The sequence below is a fragment of the Pantherophis guttatus genome, chromosome 14 (genome assembly GCF_059756535.1).
Source record: "Pantherophis guttatus breed Tessera chromosome 14, ASM5975653v1, whole genome shotgun sequence".
Classification (NCBI taxonomy): Eukaryota; Metazoa; Chordata; class Lepidosauria; order Squamata; family Colubridae; genus Pantherophis; species Pantherophis guttatus.
Genome location: NC_142076.1, coordinates 12770631 through 12791000, shown reverse-complemented (window position 1 = coordinate 12791000; position 20370 = coordinate 12770631). Strand labels below are relative to the sequence as shown.

At 43.1% G+C, this 20370-nt stretch overlaps 1 protein-coding gene across 1 annotated transcript; it reads right to left on the bottom strand.

Annotated features, from left to right (window-relative positions):
- Window positions 1-546: 546 nt before the first annotated feature.
- On the bottom strand, window positions 547-20073 carry LOC148112103 (uncharacterized). Its single transcript, XM_087878383.1, has 5 exons — window positions 16740-20073; window positions 10645-10690; window positions 5606-5699; window positions 4488-4526; window positions 547-922 (listed from the first exon to the last, which is right to left on the bottom strand). Coding segments are annotated over exons 1-4 (432 nt in total). The 5' UTR covers window positions 17031-20073; the 3' UTR covers window positions 547-922; window positions 4488-4525.
- Window positions 20074-20370: the final 297 nt, after the last annotated feature.

Here is a 20370-nt window from a genome sequence, read left to right as displayed (position 1 = left end):
CTCTCCCTTTTCTTTCTCCTTTCCTTTTTCCCCCACTTCTTTTCTTCATCTTCCTTCCCTTCCCTGCCCCACACTCCTTCCTTCTTTCTTTCTCTTTTTTCCTTTCCTTTCCCCTTCCTTTCTTTTTCTTTCCTCTTCTTTTCTTCCTTCATCTTCTTTCCCTTCCCTGCCCCTCACTTTTACCGTTTCTTTCTTTTTCTCTTTCTTTTTCTCTTTCTTTTCTTTCTCTCTTTCTTTTTTTCTCTCTTTCCTTTGTCCTTTCCTTTCCTTTCCTCTCTTCTCTTCCTTCATCTTCTTTCCCTTCCCTGCCCCTCACTTTTACTTTCTTTCTTCTTTCTTTCTTTCTTTCTCTCTTTCTTTTTCTCTCACTCTCTCTTTCCTTTTTCCTTTCCTTTCCTCTCTTCCCTTTTCTTCTTTCATCTTCTTTCCCTTCCCCTTTCTCCCTCCCTCCCTTTCCCTCTCCCTCTCCCTCTCTCCCTCACACATACACACACCACACAGCGGAAGGCCTCAAGAAGCTGGAGCAAAGAAGGCTGAGTCAGGCACTTTGCTTGGCATACCACTTTTAATCAGAGCAGCAAGGAAATGCTGCTAAACGGATTTTCAAGGAGCTGCTGGGGAGGGAAGGAGGGAAGGAGGGAGCAGAAGAACCAGCTGAGCTCTTGCAGAAACCCAGCACAGAAGCTTCAAAGAAGTGGGGGAGGGGAGGATGAAAGGGAAAAGTGACATCTCAAAGCCCTCACTGGGTTGCAATTGGGCATAAATCTTCCAACCGTTGCTGCCACCACCATCGCATTCTCCCCATTCCGATCTTTTTCCAAAACCCTTGTGAGAGGCAGAGGGAAGGATTTCTCTTGGGGGTGAGGGAAGCACCCCATCATGCAGGAGACACTGTTGGGGGACCCAGGCGTTCAGTCTGCAGCTGTGGAAACAGAAGAGTGAGACAGTGGAACCCGCACTGCATATCGGAGATTAATACAATTGAGAGGGTCCAGAGATATTTCACAAGAAGAGTCCTCCACTCTTCTACTCACAACAGAATCCCTTATGCCACCAGGCTTGAAATTTTGGGCTTAGACAATTTAGAACTATGCTGCCTTCGGTCTGACCTAAGCATAGTACACAAAATTATCTGCTATAACGTCCTATCTGTCAATGACTACTTCACCTTCAACCGCAACAATACACGAGCACACAATAGATACAAACTCAAGGTAAATCGCTCCAAACTCGATTGCAGAAAATACAACTTCAGCAACAGAGTGGTCAACGCCTGGAATGCACCACCTGACTCTGTGGTTTCTTCCCCAAACCCCCAAAACTTTAACCTTAAACTGTCTTCTGTTGACCTCACCCCATTCCTAAGAGGTCTGTAAGGGGCGTGCATAAGCACATCAGAGTGCCTACCGTCCCTATCCTACTGTCCCCATTTATTCGTATCCTTATCCTGTATTCATAATCATGTTGATACTTATATCTGTTATCTAATACGTGCTTGACAAATAAAAAAATAAATAAAATAAAAAATAAATAAAATAAAAATAAAGAGGGAATTGAAGGAGGCCTTGAAGGAGTGGTGAGCTCTCACCAACTTAGAAAAACTCCAGAAAAGCTGAACAGTTGTGTCAAAAATACTTTTTTTGCAGAGGGTGGGAAGGGGAAGACAGAAAAATCCCCCTTTAAGGGGAAAAAAAAAACCCAGGAAGTCTTTTTTTCTATTAAGGAAGTAGGCGTCAAAGTCTACTGTTCCAGCTGGGAGAGGAAAAAGCGGAATAATCTTTGGAGATTGAATGAATGGGAAGTGATAAAACGTCAGGCTTGTGAGAATGGCCACTGGGGGATTTAACAGAATAACAAGAGTTGGAAGGGATCTTGGAGGTCTTCAAGACCAACCCCCTGCTCAGGCAGGAAACCCTATACCCTTCCAGACAAAATGGTTGTACAATCTCTTCTTAAAAATTTACAGAGTTGGAGAGCTCACAACTTCTGAAGGCAAGTCATTCCACTCGTTCTAACTGTCAGGGAAGTTTCTCCTTAGTTCTAAATTGCTTCTCTCCTTGATTAGTTTCCACCCATTGCTTCTTGCCCTGCCCACAGGTGCTTTGAAGAATAGCTTGACTACCTCTTCTTTGGGGCAGCCCCTGAGATATGAGAACACTGCCATCATGTCTCCCCTAGTCCTTCTTTTCATTAAACTAGACATACCCAGTTCCAGCAACCGTTCTTCATATGTTTTAGCAACCCCAGTCCCCTAATCATCTTTGTCGCTCTTCTCTGCACTCTTTCTAGAGTCTCAACATCATTTTTATCTCGGGTTTTTTTTAAAAAATGTACTGGTCATCCACACCTTTCAACTGCTCGGTGCAAAGTTACAACAGCACTGAAAAAAAGTGGCTTACCACCCAGTCCTCACTGTTGTGGCACCCCATGGCCTCGTAATCAAAATCTGAGGATTTAGTAACCAGCATGAATTTATGACAACTGCAGTGTCCAAGATCAAAGGAATTTGTGGCCTTCCCAGACAGTTTTCCATAAGAAAACTCAATGGGGAAGCCAGATTTCACTTATCTGCAGTAATTTACTTAATGATTATGGCACAAAAAAAAAAAGTCATAAAAATTGGCCACAACTTAACAGTCACCTTGCTTAGCAATGGAAATTCTCAACAAGATGATGAGGGGACTGGAGACTAAAATGTACGATGAACAGTTGCAGGAATTGGGCAGGGCTAGTCTAGTGAAGAGAAGGACCAGGGGAGACATGATAGTAATATTTCAATATTTCAGGGACTGCCAAGGAGAGGAGGGGGTTGAGCTATTCTCCAAAACACCTGAAGGCCAGACAAGGAATAATGGATGGAAACTGACCAAGGAGAGATTCAACCTGGAAATAAGGAGGAATTTTCCGACAGTGAGAACAATCAACCCATGGAACAGAAGTTGCCTTCGGAAGTTGTGGGAGCTTCATCCCTGGAGGCTTTCAAGAAGAGACTGGACTGCCATCTGTCAAAAATGATGTAGGGTAGGTAGGAATAACGCGGAGGCGGGCAGGAGGGCGCAGCTCCCGGACAAAGAGAACCAGTTCAGTGATGTCATATCGTCACCGCTACCGGCTCAGCCGAACCGGGCCAAACCGGGAGGAACCCACCACTGATTTGAACATAGAGGATCTTCTATGTTAATATTCCTTCGGTTGTTTCTTCTTTTCAGGAAACATGAGGCATGTGATTTAAATTGGTCATTAATGTAGAAATCTCTGAAGTTGTTTGCATTTCACAAGGTCTGCAAATTTTGCAAGATTTCCACCGCTGTTGCCTCAGAAAAGAAACAGTTTCATATGATTTGGTTTAAATTGCAAGAGCTTGGTGGTTTGACACACCCAGGTCATCTGATGATCCCTTTGCTAATTACCAGAAGTGATTAGAAATCATACTTTTCTAATTTGCGGGACCGCCTTCTGCCGCCAATAGCCTCCCACCGACCAGTACGCGCCCACAGAGAGGGACTCCTCAGGGTGCCGTCAGCCAGGCAATGTTGGCTGGCGACCCCCAGGGGGAGGGCCTTCTCTGTGGCAGCTCCTGCCCTCTGGAACGATTTGCCCCCGGAGATACGAAGGATACCGGATCTCCGGGTCTTTCGCCGTGCCCTAAAAACTTTTCTTTTCCATCAAGCAGGGCTGGCGTGAAACCACCCCCCTTTTTTTAGCTTTTTTAGCTTTTTAAATTGTCAATGGGTTTTAGTTTGAATGTTTTAAATTTTGGGGCCAAAGTTATGAAATTCTTTTAAAAATTTTAAATTTTGTATTGGTATGTGTTTTAGTTTTGGCTGTGCACCGCCCTGAGTCCACTAGGAGAAGGACGGTATACAAATTGAATAAAATAAAATAAAAATAAATAAATAATAAATAAAATAATCTGGAGACACTGGTTTTCATCAAAGGCAAAAGTCCTCTCTTTATCTATGGAGGTTCTCAGTCATCCTGGTCCTCAAAGTGCTTTTTCCAAAAGGCAATTGGACTTTTCTTTCTTTGTTTGTTTTTCCTTGAAGAGGTTTTGCTTCTCATCCGAGAAGCTTCTTCGGTTCACTTCAGAAAGGAAGAAGCTTCTTGGATGAGAAGCGAAACCTCTTCAAGCAAAACAAAGTCGAGTTGCCTTTTGGAAATGCACTTTTGGGTCAGTGGTGGGTTTCAAAAAATTTTACTACCGGTTCGGTGGGCGTGGCTTGGTGGGCGTGGCAAGGGAAGGTTACTGCAAAATCCCCATTTCCTCCCGATCAGCTGGGACTCGGGAGGCAGAAAATAGATGTGGGTGGGGCCAGTCAGAGGTGTTATTTACCGGTTCTCCAAACTACTCAAAATTTCCGCTACCGGTTCTCCAGAACTGGTCAGAACCTGCTGAAACCCACCTCTGCTTTGTATGCTATATTATAAAATTAATAAGGCATTAGATATCAAAGAGCATCATGCAAAAGGTAGAAAAACCTACTCACCAGTCACTCTAAGCCTAGAATTTGCCGGTGGTTCCAAATCTGCAAGACAAAAAGGGGGGAAAAAAATAAATAAAAATAGGAAGGGAAATGAAACATGAAATTCTTACTGGATGCTGGATTAATTAGGCTGTCGAATCTCTTCTTAAAAACTTTTAGTGATGCGATGACACCACAAAAGTTAACTGGGGAATTCTGGGCGTCCACAGAATACAGAATGACAAGAGTTGGAAGGTTGGATTGAAGGTCTTCCTTGAAGGTCCTCCAATCCAACCTTCTGCTCAAGCAGGAAATCTGGCCTATACCATTCCGGACAAATGGCGGTCCAATCTTTCCTTAAAATCTTCTAGTGATGTGATGTCTCCACAGATGCTGATGGGGGAATTGTGGGAGTTGAAGTCCACAGGCATCTTAGTTGCTGAGACTGAAAAACACTGGAGTAATATCCTGCAATAATACTCCAAGCCAGTGGTGGGTTGCCCCCCGGTTTGGTAGCAAAACTGGCAGGAGGCCCCGCCCATCAGCAATCTGCGCATGGACAGAAGGCGCGCGTGCGAGCGAAGTAAGCGCAGACGTGCGTGTGATCCCGTTGTGAACCGGTGGTAAAGGTAAGTGGAACCCACCCCTGCTCCAAGCCATGTGGCCAGGTTACGGTTATAGGCAGATGGTTGTTTGCTCTAATAAACCAGGATCCTTCCTGTGATTATTCTGCTCCAGTGGTGGGATTCAGATAATTTAGCAACCCGTTCTCTGCCCTATTGACCGGCTGGGCAGGCGTAGCTTGGTGGTCATGTGACTGGGTGGGCATGGCCAACTTGACAACACCCACATTGAGGGGCACCTTACCCGGCCCCGCCTCGCCCCTCCCCTCCCAGACACTCCTTGTCACACCCACCTATTCGCCCTGCTGCCCAGCCGGGCGAGCAGCCATGTGGCCGGGGGAGCAGGTGTGGGGGTGAGGCGAGGAGTGGCTGGGAGGGGACGGGCAAGGCGTGGCGAGAAATGACGAGGCATGCTATTCAGCCGGTTCACCAAACTGCACGAAAAGTTAGCTACTGGTTCTACCGAACCTGTGAGAACGGGCTATATCCCACCACTGTTCTGCTCCCTATTGTCCTTACCACTGACTTTCCTCGTGATGCCGCTTGGGAACTGACGGCTGTGGGCGCCTCCTCTCATACACGTCCGTGTCAGCAGTCTCCTGCACGGCTTGCTCTGCAGGTCAATGGAGAAAAAAAAATCCCAAATCAAAGAAGTTAATTCAGACTCGGCCATCTCAAGAAGATCCACAGGTTAACACTCTACATTCCTAAGTGCTAACCTGTAGTTAAGATCCTAGCTAGCAACCAGGAGATGGTGAGTTCTAGTCCTGCCTTAGGCATGAAAGCCAGCTGGGTGGCTTTGGACCAATCACCAGGAGATGGTGAATTCTAGTTCTGATTTAGCCATGAAAGCTGGCTGGGTGACTTTGGACCAATCACCAGAAGATGGTGAGTTCTAGTCCTGCCTTAGGCATGAAAGCCAGCTGGGTGGCTTTGGACCAATCACCAGGAGATGGTGAATTCTAGTTCTGATTTAGCCATGAAAGCTGGCTGGGTGACTTTAGACCAATCACCAGGAGATGGTGAGTTCTAGTCCTGCCTTAGGCATGAAAGCCAGCTGGGTGGCTTTGGACTAATCACCAGGAGATGGTGAATTCTAGTCCTGCCTTAGGCATGAAAGCCAGCTGGGTGGCTTTGGACCATCACCAGAAGATGGTGAGTTCTAGTCCTGCCTTACTGGATGACTTCAGGTCCATCCCTCTCTCTCTCTCTCTCAGCCCAATCCACCTCACAGGGTTGTTGTGGGGAAAATAGGAGGGGGAAGGCGTATTAGGCATGTTCAATGCCTTGAGTTACTTATGAAGTAATAAAGGAGGGATAAACATCTAATCAACAAAAACCATAAATATAGCTTTAATCCTCAGATCACTGGCTCAGTGAGCCCCTATTATAATTCCACCATCATCCAAAGATATATGAAGGTAACCCAGATGGGCAGAAGATGGAGGGAGCTTCCATAAAGCGCTATCAGTGCTCAGTGAACATGGATGAACAGATCCAGAGATGCTTTCCTTACTATCCTTCCCTTTCCCCAGTTACTAGACTACTCCATGTTATTCTAGTCCAATTTTTTATCTGTTCACATTTATTGGGAATAACATTATCTGCAGTCTGTTCATTATTTATTAGGATAACATAATAGAAAGGCTTTAGAAATCTCTTTCTGAAGAGGAGAGGGATAGAGGAGGAGAGGGGGAGAGAGAGGAATGGAAGAAAGGGGAAGGAGAGGAAGAAAGGATAGGGGACCAGAGCAGGAGAGAAGGTGAGAAAAGGGGGAAAGAGGGGAGGAGTTGGGGAGAGGAAGGGGAAGTAGGGGAGGAGAGGAGGAGTAAGAAAGTAGAAGAGAAGAAGAGGGAGGGAGGGGAAAGAAAGATCCCTAAAGGATCTTTAGGGAAGAAGAGGGAGAGAGGGGAAAGAAAGGGCCCTAAAAACTTACTTTTTCCAGTTAGCCAGGCTGGCCTGATTCCATGTTGGTTTTAACGTTTGATACTGATTTTTAATTGAAATGTTTTAAATTATGGGCCAAATTTCATTTAATTACTTTTAAAAATTATTTTAACTTTTGTGTACAAATGTTTTTATTCTGGCTGTTCACCGCCCTGAGTCCGAAAGGAGAAGGGCGGTATACAAATCTAATAAAAGAAAAGAAAGAAAAAAGAAAAAAAAGAAAGAAAGAAAGAAGGAGAAGAAGGTTTGTTATAAAAAGAGGGAAAAGAGAGGGTAGAAGAGCAACCCCAAATCTGATTAAAAAGTCTTATTTTTATGCTTTCATTAGAAAAAAATATATGTATATATATGATCAATTATGGATAAGAGAATGTACATTTACATTATGTGTATAAGAAATAAAAATTAAAAAAAAAACTTTTTCCAAAAAGAAATCTCTTTCTCAGGTCTTTCTATTATGCTACTCCAACAAATACGGCATTCCTTCTATTATGAGGCAGTCAAGATTCCCATCCAAAACAATGATGGGAAAGTTTACACCATTTTTTTTTAAAAAAAACAAATGGTCATTTTTTTTTCCCACCTGAAGAAAAACCAGGAAGTGGCCGACAAAATTCAACCGAAATGAAAAATTAATGATTATAGAAAAGGCTGCTGGTTTACAACCTCCTCAAAATTGATGGATCTAGAGGGAGGTATGAACCGAGGTCATTGTTGAGAATAGCCTTGAGATTAAGAAGGGGCCAAAATTTACACCAGATCAGCATTAGCAGATGGTACTGCATAGGTAGATTTAAATTCTGGTTAATCCTGTAAATCATTTATAGGGAGAATGGTTGCATCCAGCAAATCATAATAAGAAGGTAGCTCAAGTCGTGCATGCTTTTCACTAGTTTCTGGGCTTTTTTTTTTTTTCTCTTTCTGGCAGCCAGCAGACCCTTTGCTGCCCATTGGGAGACTAAGATAGATCTATTTCAGCCTTATAAGGCCTCATCAGTTAGCCACACCCTCATCTCATGTGTCTTTCTCTTTAGTCGGGTTCTACCTACGTAAACCAAGATGTTATGCAGCCCTAGTTCAGTGAAATCACAATTCACTAGTTTCTGGGCTTTTTTTTATTATTATTATTTTGAGTTTTGGGTCTTCTGGGCCCACCAGAAGTAGGGAAACGGGCTGTTTCCTGCCTCCAGAGGGCCTCCGGGGGAGTTGGGGAAGGCCGTTTTCGCCCTCCCCAGACTCCTAAAAAAAAAAAAAAAAGCCCAGAAACTAGTGAATTGTGATTTCACTGAACTAGGGCTGCATAACAACTTGGTTTACGTAGGTAGAACCTGGCTAAAGAGAAAGACACATAAAACCTACGAAAAAGAAAGAAAAACCTATATATATGTGCTCTGATTGGCTGGGTGTGTGTTCTGTTTAGGTGGGGGCTTGGTTGTGCTCGGGTTAGTCTGAGTAGCAGGGGGATTTGAGCTGGTGAGCTGTGTTGCTGTTGTTTGGCTTCGTGTTCGTGGCCATGCCACCTCTTCATGGTGGGTGTCAGTCTGCTTCATGTATGGATTGGAGGGGTTTAAAGTGGCTAATGATGCAGCTGTGGTCTGGCTTCTGGTCCGTGGTCGTGCCTGATCATCAGTGTGGGTTTGAGTCTGCTTTCTGTGTGGATGTGTGGTGGTTACATCCTGTGTGGCTCTCGTGAGTGTGGGTCTGGTATCATTCTTTGTGTTAGGCACTCGTTTTTCAATAAGGGTGGGTTTCCAAATGGCTGGCAGGCAGGCGGTATCATCTCGTTTATTCATGCTGTGTGGACGTTTTTCTATCTCGATGGCTTCTCTGATTATTCTGTTGTTAAAGTGTTCAGTTTGGGCGATAGTTCTGGTCTTTTTAAAGTCAATATCATGTCCTGTGGCTTTGAGGTGTTGGACCAGGGAAGAAGTTGGTTCCTCTTTTCTGACTGAGTTCTTGTGTTCTTCAATGCGTGCACTTATTCTTCTGTTGGTTTGTCCGATGTATGTGGTGGGGCAGGCGGTGCATGGGATTTCATATACTCCTTGATTTTCTAACTCAATTTTGTCTTGGGGTTTCTTAGGATGGTGGATATTTTTCGGTTTGTGCAGAATGCTGTCTTGATGTTGTGTTTGTGGAGGATCTTGCTGATTCTGTCTGTAGTGCCTTTTATGTATGGGAGGAGGACTTTGCCGTTTTCTTGTTCTCTGTCTTGGATTTTAGTGGGGGTTTCTTTTTGGATTAGGTTGGTAATCTTATTTCTTTGGAATCCATTGGATGTTAGTACGTTAGTGAGAGTGTGTAGTTCGGTTTTTAGGTGTTGTTTGTCAGCTAAGCGTTTTGTTCTGGAGATGAGTGTCTTGGCTATGGAGTTGATCTGTGCTGGGTGGTGGTATGAGAGTGCATGCAGATAGCGGTTTGTGTGTGTTTTCTTCTGGTAGATGGTGTGTCCTAGGGAGCCATTGGATTTTTTGTAGACTAAGACATCCAGGAAGGGAAGTTGGTTGTTCGCTTCTGTTTCCATGGTACACCCCAAAATACAGTTCACTATGGAAACAGAAGTGAACAACCAACTTCCCTTCCTGGATGTCTTAGTCTACAAAAAAATCCAATGGCTCCCTAGGACACACCATCTACCAGAAGAAAACACACACAAACCGCTATCTGCACACACTTTCACAGCACCACCCAGCAACACCCCCCCCCGCACTCCCCCCACTCCTGGCACGCGAAAGCAAAAAGGTTAGCCATCATTGTTCTATAACAACTAAAAGATATATAATCTATTCCAATTGTGCCCGTTTCCCCTCCAAAATAACATATATTCTTGAGTAGGTTTATTCCCTTTGCCTTCCACCAATACTGATTTTATTAAAATCCCCCCCTATTTCATTATAATAGTTTGCTTTAATTATCCTTTTTTTAAAATTTAATTTCTGTTGTTAATTTATCATTCGTTGCCCTACTCCAAATTTCATTATACCACTCATTCCTTTGAATATCCCAATTTCGTCCCCAATATTTAGCCATCCCTAATCTAGCTGCCATTATCAAATTTACAATCAATTCCTTTTTTTGTTTATATTTATATCCCGTTTTTCCACCAGCAATAGTGATGCCAATCCTTGGTGACCTATCTAAATTTACGTTCAATTTCAAAAGTGCCCTAATTTCTCTAAACACCATGTCCCAAAAATATGGGATATGGTGTTTAGACATGTTTCAATAATCCACTGCTGAATCCAGTATAGGAGATTTGTTTAATACATACAGTAAATACATTTTTTTTCTCAACCAGATGCAGTTTCCAGATGTGATGGCTTCTCCATAACATAATCCATCATTGGATATGCAGTTGAAATCCCACACATCTGGAAAACTGGGATAAAATAGCACAAATATCACTCTTTCCTCAATTCCAGTGACCTTTCGTCGTGCCTTGGATTCTGAGTCTCATCTTCCTAGCCACAAGTGGCTGAGGAGAATGGTATTATATAGTCCAAAAATCGGAGGGAGCCAAGCCGGGCAAAAGATACATTTTTTTAGACATGTAAGCATACTCAATGATTCTTTGACCACCCATGAAATTTGTGGTGCCAACAAGAACTCACCAATCTCATCCAACATATGCTGCTGAGCAGTATGACGAGCTTTCCCCTGTTTAAAAAACAGAGAAGGTGGGAAAGAGAGAAGAAAGATACACATGAATTGGAAGCTTTTAGAACATAGTAATGTGATAAAAGAAAGGAATCATACAGAGTCAGATACATGAGCTCTAAAGGACCCTCTCTATTCACATTATTATAAGAGAGAAAGGTGCTTGGAGATTACATTAAAAGCAGCTAAACCCCATTAAGTGGTAATATATCTTCTGATGAGACCTAGATGTCATGGAAGGACAGCCATATGGAAAACATCTGAGTGACCTCACTGTGAATGACACAAAGACATATATGTTACAAAGAGTTACTTAATCCAATAAATTTACCCAAGGACAGCGGTAAATTTCCCATTAGCAACCACAGCACTTAAGAAAGGTTGTCTAGCTAAAGATAATCTTATAAACTAAAATAATGGTTTACTAATGGTTTACTGAGGAAATGTGTCAATTATCATATGACAGGTGTGTGTTAGCCATATATGGAGAATGTATGATCTCATGTTAACCATATATGGAAAATGCATGATCTCACCGAATCCTTTGTCTTAGAAATGTATAAAAACAGTTGTATCAGAGTTCTTTCTTTGTTCAAAGCTTCAGGTACAAATCTGGCTCTGAACCTTGCGCAATAAAACTGTCTCTGGCTGACCCAGGAATGTTGTTTGGTCCCTTCATTCTACAACAATAGAATCATAGAACTGGACGCGACCTTGAAGGTCTTCTAAGACCAACTGCCTGCTCAAGGCAGGAACCAAGTTATGTCATTCCAGTCAAATGGCTCTCTGGTCTATTTTTGAAAATCGCCAAGGATGGAGCACCCACAACTCCAAGAGACAAGCTATTCCATTGATTACTTGTTCTTATTGTCAGAAAATTTCTCCTTACTTCTAGGTTGCATCTCTCCAGGGGCGGGCTTCAAAAATTTTAGCAAGGGGTTCTCTGCCCGGTTGCTGGGTGGGCACGGCCATGGTGGGTGTGGCCTAGTCGGCCTCCTGCACCATGGTGGTGTGTGTCTGTGTGTGTTTTTTGCCCTCCCCAGGCTCCGGAGGCTTTTCTTGAGCCTCCGGGAGGGCAAAAACAGCCTCCCCAGGCTCTGGAGGCCTTCTGCACCTTCCGGTAGGCCCATTTTTCACCCTCTCTGAGCCTTCGCGTGTGCCCTGCACTTATCTGCATCCAAAACGGGCTGCGTGCGGATTCCTGGGAGGAGAGGGGTGGGCAGGGCAGGGCCAGCCAGGAGTGGGATTTGGGGGTTCTCTAAACTGCACAGAATCTTAGCTAGAGGTTCTCCCAAACTGCTGCGAACTCCAGCAGCCCACCCCTGAATCTCTCCTTAACAAGCTTCCATCCATACTTTTTGTCCTGCTGTCTCTAAACGAGGCTGCCAACAGGTTGAACTTTCAACCAGCACAAATAGCAAATGAAATGTTGTTCATCAGAATCCCATATTTCTGCAGGGCATCAAGTTTGGGAAAAACTGGTTTATATCTTCTGAGATGGCTAGTTTTTTCTTTTCTTCTGATCATGGCTTTAGGTGAAATCTCTTCAGATTTCACCCTCCCTGTTGAAGAGTTGTTTAAAAAAATGTAATTATACATTTTTTTCTTAAATATACATAGGAGCTTAATGTATAGTATATTTTCTGGGTCCATTTGCTTATACACAGTGGTGGGATTCACCGGTTGTAACAACTGGTTCGCTTCACGCGCCCTCCGGAGGCCGGAAATGGGCACATTTCCGGACTTCCGGTAGGCCTATTTTTCACCCTTGCCACGCTCCAGAGACTTTCCTGGAGCCTCCAGGGAGGCGAAAACAGCCTCCCCCAGGCACCAGAGGACCTCCAGAGGCCGGAAACAGACTTCTGGACTTCTTCTGGAGTCCGTTTCTGGACTTCCCGTAGACCTGTTTTTCGCCCTCCCCAGGCTCCTGAGGCTTTCCTGGAATCTCCAGGATGGCAAAAATGCCCCCCCCCCGGGGCACTGAAGGCTCTCTGGAGGCTGGAAACAGGCCCGTTTCCGGACTTCCAGTAGGCCGTTTTTTGCCCTCCCAGAGCCTCCATGCGTGCCCTCACTTACCTGGCATCCAAAATGGGTCGCGTGGAGATTCCTGGGAGGGGACGGGCAGGGTGGGTGGGGTCAGCCAGTCCTTGGAACAACTGGTTCGCCGAACCAGATTCAAATTAATATCCGGTTTGCTTGAACCAGTCTGAACCGGCTGAATCCCACCCCTGCTTATACAACATAGTAAAATGGTATCATAATTATCATAATTGTAATAGTATTAATCATAATAGCAGTAACATTTACTTGTTTATAATAATAATCTTTCATCATTTACTTATATATCTTTTTCCCCTCTATTTTATACCTCTTTTAGATAAAACCACTGGTTATCTAACCACTGATAAAATAAATTGAAAAGTATTCTGTTTCTTCCTTATCTTTTATTTTTAGTGTCAATCTGTCCATCTCCGCACAATCTAGTATTTTTTTTTTAAATTATATTTTCATCACCCTCCCTGTTGGAAGTTGTTAAAAGGAGAGGAAAATGCAAAAAAAGGTGGTAAGCATTTTGGTTTCCCTAAAGCTTCTCTGGTGCTAAATACATTAGAGTGACCCCGGTTTGACCCGCTTCAGGATGGGTCTTTTAAAGGTATGGTTGGTATGCTGGTTGAATATCGGATCTGCTTGCAGGGCTGCTGCCCAAGATTCTTGCAGAAGGTTAACTGAAATTTAATGCTAGCAAAGGAACTGCTGCCCCCTGCTAGACCGACCTCTTCATTTATGCTCTCCCATCTACCTATCATGAAGTTTCCAGGGAAATTGAGAAACAGAGAGATCTATTTCTCTCTATTCTAGATCTAGAGCAAATCGAAGCAGTCAGAATGGTAACTTACTCCCTGAGAAAAGTGGGTATAAAATACAGGATAGGATAGATACAGGTACTTTTTGGATGAGCAAATAGAGGCATTCAAAGCCGGAATACGGGAAGCAGAAGGAATTATTAACTTGATGGTAGACCATTTCTGCAAACGTTATTATTACCCCTTTCAAAAAGGTGTCACCAAGAGCCATGGTGGCGCAGTGATTAGAATGCAGTATTGCAGGCGACTTCTGCTGACTGCCAGCTGCCTGCAGTTTGGCAGTTCGAATCTCACCAGGCTCAAGGTTGACTCAGCCTTCCATCCTTCCGAGACTGGTAAAATGGGGACCCAGATTGTTGGGGGACAATTTGCTGACTCTGTAAACTGCTTAGAGTAAAGCACTGTAAAGTGGCATATAAATGCTATTGCGAAGGAAGGAAGGAAGGGAGGGAGGGAGGGAGGGAGGGAGGGAGGGAAGGAAGGAAGGAAGGAAAGAGGGAGGGAGGGAGGGAGGGAAGGAAGCCGTGTTGGTACAGTGGTTAAGTGCTGTATTGCAAGCTAACTCTGCCCACAGCCAGGAAGTTCGATCCTGACTGGCTCAAGGTTGACTCAGCCTTCCATCCTTCCGAGGTGGGTAAAATGGGAACCCGGATTGTTGGGGGACAATATGCTGACTCTGTAAACCATTTAGAGAGGGCTGTAAAGCACTGTAAAGCGGTATATAAGTCTAAGTGCTATTGCTATTGCTAACTGACAAGTGAGGGTCTAACTAGGATAAAGGAGAGAGAAAATCTTCAGAGGGTTAAAGAAAGAACTCTACCCTACTGTAAATATGCCTCCGTTTTCCTCTGGTTGGAAATATATAATCTGACGATGGGCTAATGATTATCGGTAATGAAACAGCGCAAGAGACCAAAACAGGAACAATTTGATAGTGCAAGCATTCCATTAATAACATCCCGGGATATGTGCTTTATGTTCATTTTTATTAAACCCTAGAAACATGATTTTTTTGATTAAAAAAATAATAATAATCCGGCTTAAGAGAACCCTCGCCTGTCCTATGGTTGAACTCTAAAATGCATCCATGACCTTGATTCAATACATAAATGCACTGGAGGTTTTTTTAAAGAAGAGAGTGGATGGCCATTTGCCTGAAACGGTAAAGAGTTTCCTGGTTGAGCAGGGGGTTGGACTAGAAGACCTCTAAGGTCCCTTCCAACTCCGTTATTTGTTCTGTTCATTTATTGGTTTAAAGGAGTAGATTTTTTTGCATAATAAACAAAGAAACATGTGCCCATTTATATGGGAAAAAAATGCTTACCCTCTATAGTTTGCTGATTCTGGATGGCAACTGTCATGGAAAGAAATAAATGATTCCGTATTGATGGGACAGTTTAGATTACCTTCATGCTAAAATCTGGCGTGTTTAACTGTGGCTTGTGGAATAAGCCACATCCCGTGCATTCGTGGAACACACCAAGTCATAAACCACAATTTACAAACCAGAGTTGAGTCTAGAATGTATTTCGTTTGGTTTCTGCTCTGCAGGGCCACAAAGCCTTTAACCAGACCTAAGCAGGGATGAGCCTGTTCAGTAATTTAGTGGTATTCTTTCTAGTGCCAAGAAAACCAGAAGGTTTATTAATGGATCACACTGAAACAGATATGAAGGGCATGATAAATATTCCATGGCCAACTCTATAATCTGGATGTCCATTTTAGGAGAACATGGCTTTAGGGCCATTAAAGTTGGGCTGAACTTCAAATAGTCTCTTTGGAATTTTTTTCACCCAGACAGGCAAGGATTTGTACTAGATCAGTCAGTAGATTTGCAAATAATGAAATGGTTAGTTAATTAAATAACAGGAATACCTTCTTCTACAGCCTTGACTTTCTGTCTTGTTAAATATATATGGCTAAGTTATGACATGCAGTTGTCTTAATGAATCTTGCAGAGATGCTGGCCAGTTATAGACAGGGTTTATACATTGTGCTAAGAGGTAATTTACCTAATCATGGTTTGCTGGTTAGGTTCACACAACCTGCTAAGCCATTAAATCTGACGAGCAAATACACAACCCAGGTTAACAACACACCATTCTGTAGTCATTTCATATGCTATGCCCAAAGAAAAAGGGGTTGCCACAAAGAAGAGGGGGTTGATTTATTCTCCATAGCACCTGAGGGCAGGACAAGAAGCGATGGATGGAAATTAATCAAGGAGAGAAGCAACTTAGAACTAAGGAGAAATTTCCTGACAGTGGGAACAATTAATCAGTGGAACAACTTGCCTCCAGAAGTTGTGAATGCTCCAACACTGGAAGTTTTTAAGAAGAGATTGGATAGCCATTTGTCTGAAATGGTATAAGGTTTCCTGCCTGGGCTAGGGGTTGGACTAGAAGACCTCCAAAGTCCCCTCCAACTCTGTTATTCTGTTTCTAAAAAAACCTATACAATGGCTTAAGAATGAAGAGTCATAATACAAGCAGCAAAAAAAGTATCTAGGTTTTTCACCATTTGCTGAACCACGAATAAACTCAACCCAAAATTTGCCTAATTGTAGTCAAGACCATATTTTTTTTTCCATGTCAACATAAGGTACCGAAAGCTAGGCAATCAGAAAACCTGGGTGCTTTGGAATTGTGATTTTTTTTGGGGGGGGGGGAATAGTTCACTGCCAAAAGAACAAATAATAAAAATCAAATTGCTTGCAAAAAAAAAAAACAAAAAAAAAAAACCCAACTAAAGCTTAACTATTTTGGATAACTTATGGGAAATTAAGAGTCTCTGGAGAAGACTTTGGTTCTTGGAAAAATTTCAGGCACTTGGAAAAGAGGTCAGCAGAAGACACTAATACCACCAGCCTGAGTTTACAAGATCTCAAGAGACAAATATGAATGACAATTCTGGGGAAATGGTCCTTCAACCCATGAAAATTGATGTCCTTCAATCCATGTTTCGTTGAATAATGGAACAACAAAAATGCAACATGTGACCCAACAATCCATGTGTAAGCTACCTCAAAAGGTGGACATGTTAGATTGGAGAGGATATCATCAGTCTGAATGGCCGGGCTGGTTACACACCTTGAAGGCTGAGGACCTCAAGAGATCCCACAAAACTGAAGTCCACCCCCTCTGTTACATTTTATCTCATTTTATTTGGATTTTATTGTGGCTCACCTGGTGCTCTTTTCCTGAAGGTTCTCTCTGGTGGACAGTGTGATGAGAGTGAGGATGCTTCTTGTGGGTATCTGCACTAAATAAAAGGCTGGTTAGCTTCTGCATGGAGGCCTCCAGTTCTTCTTCCGTGTATTCCAGGGCTTTTCCGGCACTGCTGACAAACTGCCTGTAGGAGGTTGAAGGCTTCTCATCATCTGTTTTTTTCCTGATCTCGTCTGGCTTCTGCTGCATCAAAATAAGGATCAAGACAAACAAAACCATGCACAGACAGACTACCCAGAATTCTTCCATTCTAGCAGATTCAGGAATCCCACTTCAGCCAGAACTTTCAATAAAATTGCCGCAAGAAATAGCAGAACAATTCTTCGGTAGGATTACAATACTCCAATTAAGAGCACAATCTGTTCTGCCAGATATTTTGGGAAATTGGGAGTTAGAACTTCCTTGCTTAAACAACTTTCATCTACCTTAGATGTTCTCCACCGGCAAACACAACCGAATTTTAATTGTATGCAAGTTACAGAAAGGCTCCCTTTTTCTTAGATTCTGAGGTGTTTTGTTAATGAATTTAAAAAAAGATTATTTCCATATTCTCATAACGTCAATTTGCTGTTGCTGCTTCCCTGGTTGCTGATGAAAGCTAGGCAATTCTTCAGACCAGTGGAGATCAGTTTCCCGGCCAAAAATATCAATCAAGTTCAGGAATGGTTCTCACAATTGTCCAAGGCTCCTTTGCTACGTCAAATATGCAAGTCCTACAATGTTTGTTTTCAAAATCCAAGGTGTTAAGTTCCGATAATTGTGATCAGATCCGGAATATTTTTAATTTAGTTCATAAGACTTGCAAATCAATTAACCAAGGATGCTTATCCAAAAAAAACGCTCTTTAAAAAAAAAAATATCTGCAGACTTGCTAAATAAGATATAAGCTAAAGCTACTTTTGAAAAAAGATTTGCCAGAATAGAAGATTCAGCCTTTTGAATTGTAAGCACTGCCACCAGTAATTAGAAAGTGCAAATCTTGAAATGTCTTGAATTTGTTTCCTAAGAATATTTGCTCGTCAGGAAGTAAGAGTTTAGTTGCTTTATATGGCGATTGAAGTCAAGCTCTTCCTCCTATGATCCTTCTTTTTCAGATCCTTCCACTTAGCTATTCCATAGGAATCCACTCAATGGGCCAATTAAAATATGGCACCCACCCCCATCTTTAGCCAATCCTGGAAGAGGGTCGTCACCGTATATCATTCCGCATTGCAAAGTCGGTCTGAAGGGCCAAAAAGTGAATGAGAGAAGGGCTGACTGGTGGAGCCAAACCTTGCAAGCCAAACTTGAAAGCGGTTACAAGGGCATAGCTGAATTCCTGCCAATCGTTTTTTGTTACTGCTGAGAAAATGCCAGAGCTATAAGAAGGAAGTGATATCAAGAGATCACCTATATCAGTGATGATTAACCTTTTCTGGACCAAGTGCCCAAAGTGTGCATGCCCGAACCCCCAAAATGCAATGCATGTTCGCCCGCCCCACCCCCATGCATGCACCCCACCCCCATTTGTGCCCCACCCCTGGGCATGCATGCACAGCCTCCCAACGATCAGCTTACCGGCAGGAGGTGCTCGCACATGCACAGCGGAGCTGAACTGGGGCAACGGCTTGCGTGCCCAAAGAGGGCACTGCGTGCCACCTGTGGCACATATGCCATAAGTTCGCCATCACGAACCCTTATCTTCTCCCAGAATACCCCCAATCAGCTGTTCCCAGAGGTGAATTTTAGCAACAGGTTCCTTGGTTGTGAGTTCTGTCTCTTGCTTTTTTTTCTGCCTCTGAAACTTCTGAAACTCTGTTTCAGGAAAAACTTTTTTTCTGCCTCTGAAAGCCTCCGAATCAGCTTCAGAAAAAAAGGCTTTTTTTTCCTGAAGCTGTTTGGAGGCTTTTTTTTCTGAAGCTTCTTTCAGAGGCTTTTTTTTCTGAAGGACTAACTGTACTCTGTTCAATCTCCTTTCTTTAGTATTGGTATATAGATTAACCTCTTCTGATCTGTTGGTTATTGTGTCATTCTCCAGATTTGTTAGCATAGTTTGGTTAGAACCTTTACTGATTCTTTTTTTGTTGCTTGCCATAGTATTTTACATAAAAGCCTTTCAGAGGCTTTTTTCCTGAAGCTTCGTTTCTGAGGCTTTTTTTCTGATGCACCCAGATTTTCACCCTCTTTTTTGGGGGAAAAAAGGTGCATCTTATACTCCGAAAAATACGGTATTTCTTTAACTGACATTCAGTCCTCAGGATGACAAAGATAATTGAGCGGATAATCTCTCTTTCAGAATTCCTAAATAACGACAAGTGCCTAGCCAATGGCTGATTTTCTATACACTGTGGTTGGGTTCATACATCGAACTACATTGCTAACTATGGAATAGGAATGATAATGGTTAGATTCAACCAACGTACCACTTGATTTGAGAATAGCTTTGCTCCAAGTCTCATCTATATCAGACACCCAAATTCTGATCATGTGAGCACGGGGAATGCTACAGCAGTCATAAGTGTAAGGACTGTGTCAGCTTTGGAAGCCATATTAGCACCGGAAGCTTCCACGCTGCCTCCTTCTCGCGTGTGGGAAAGTAGGAGGGGGGGATTTAGTAGAGGGAATGTATTTAGACGAAATAGCATTCTTCTTTGCGGTCAAGGTCAGGACAATCCTGCATTTGGAGGAGGAGTGGTCTGAGTGATGTCTCGAGATGGGACAGATGGTGATTGGAGCATGTGATGGACTGATGAGTGAGGGGATAGTTTGGGGGGTTTTGATTTACTGAGGGAAAATCCGGAACGCTCAGATTCGGGTTTTCCCAGATGTACCAGTATCCCTACCCTAATAAATGGAACTTTGAGAAAATGTTTGCCTTGGAGTTTTTAATTGGAGTTGGGGGTTTTCTGGAACGCTGACAGACTGGTTGAAAGTCCCTGTTTTCACTGCCGTTGCAACATGGAACAGCCACTAAACAAACATTGCAAATTGAAGGCTACCTCTGCTCCAGAAGTGAGTTTTGTTTTTTTTTTATAAAAAAAAGCAAGAATCACAGTCTGGATCTGTTTATTTGAACTTTGATCCAATGGGAACAATACCTTGATCTGCTCAGGAGCTTTCTACGCTCCCTGGCTGAGAGAAAATCAAACAAAGGCTCCAAAAGTTTGAGTCACGCACAGAGGCGGTTTTGCGCAAACAGATTGTCCTCCCTGATCTTAAGCGTTTGGCTGTGGGAACCTCTGGCGATCTTCTGCATCCCAAGAAATAACCCCATTGTTTCAAAATGATAAAATGCAGTGGCCAGGATCCAAATGCTCCCACAAAGCATGCTAGATCACAATGGACGATCCTTCTTGATATCCAGATTTTTACGAAAGTGCCTAAATGGCATACAAAAAGAGCCTTGGTAGTACAGTGGTCTAAAGCACCCTGTTAATAACCAGTTAATAAGACCAGCTGCCTGCAATTATTGCAGGTTCGAATCTCACCAGGCTCAAGGTTGACTCAGCCTTCCATCCTTTCTAAGGTAGGTAAATTGAGGACCCAGTTTGTGGGGTCAATAAGCTAACTTTGTATAAATATACAAAAGAATGAAGGCTATTGCTTAGCG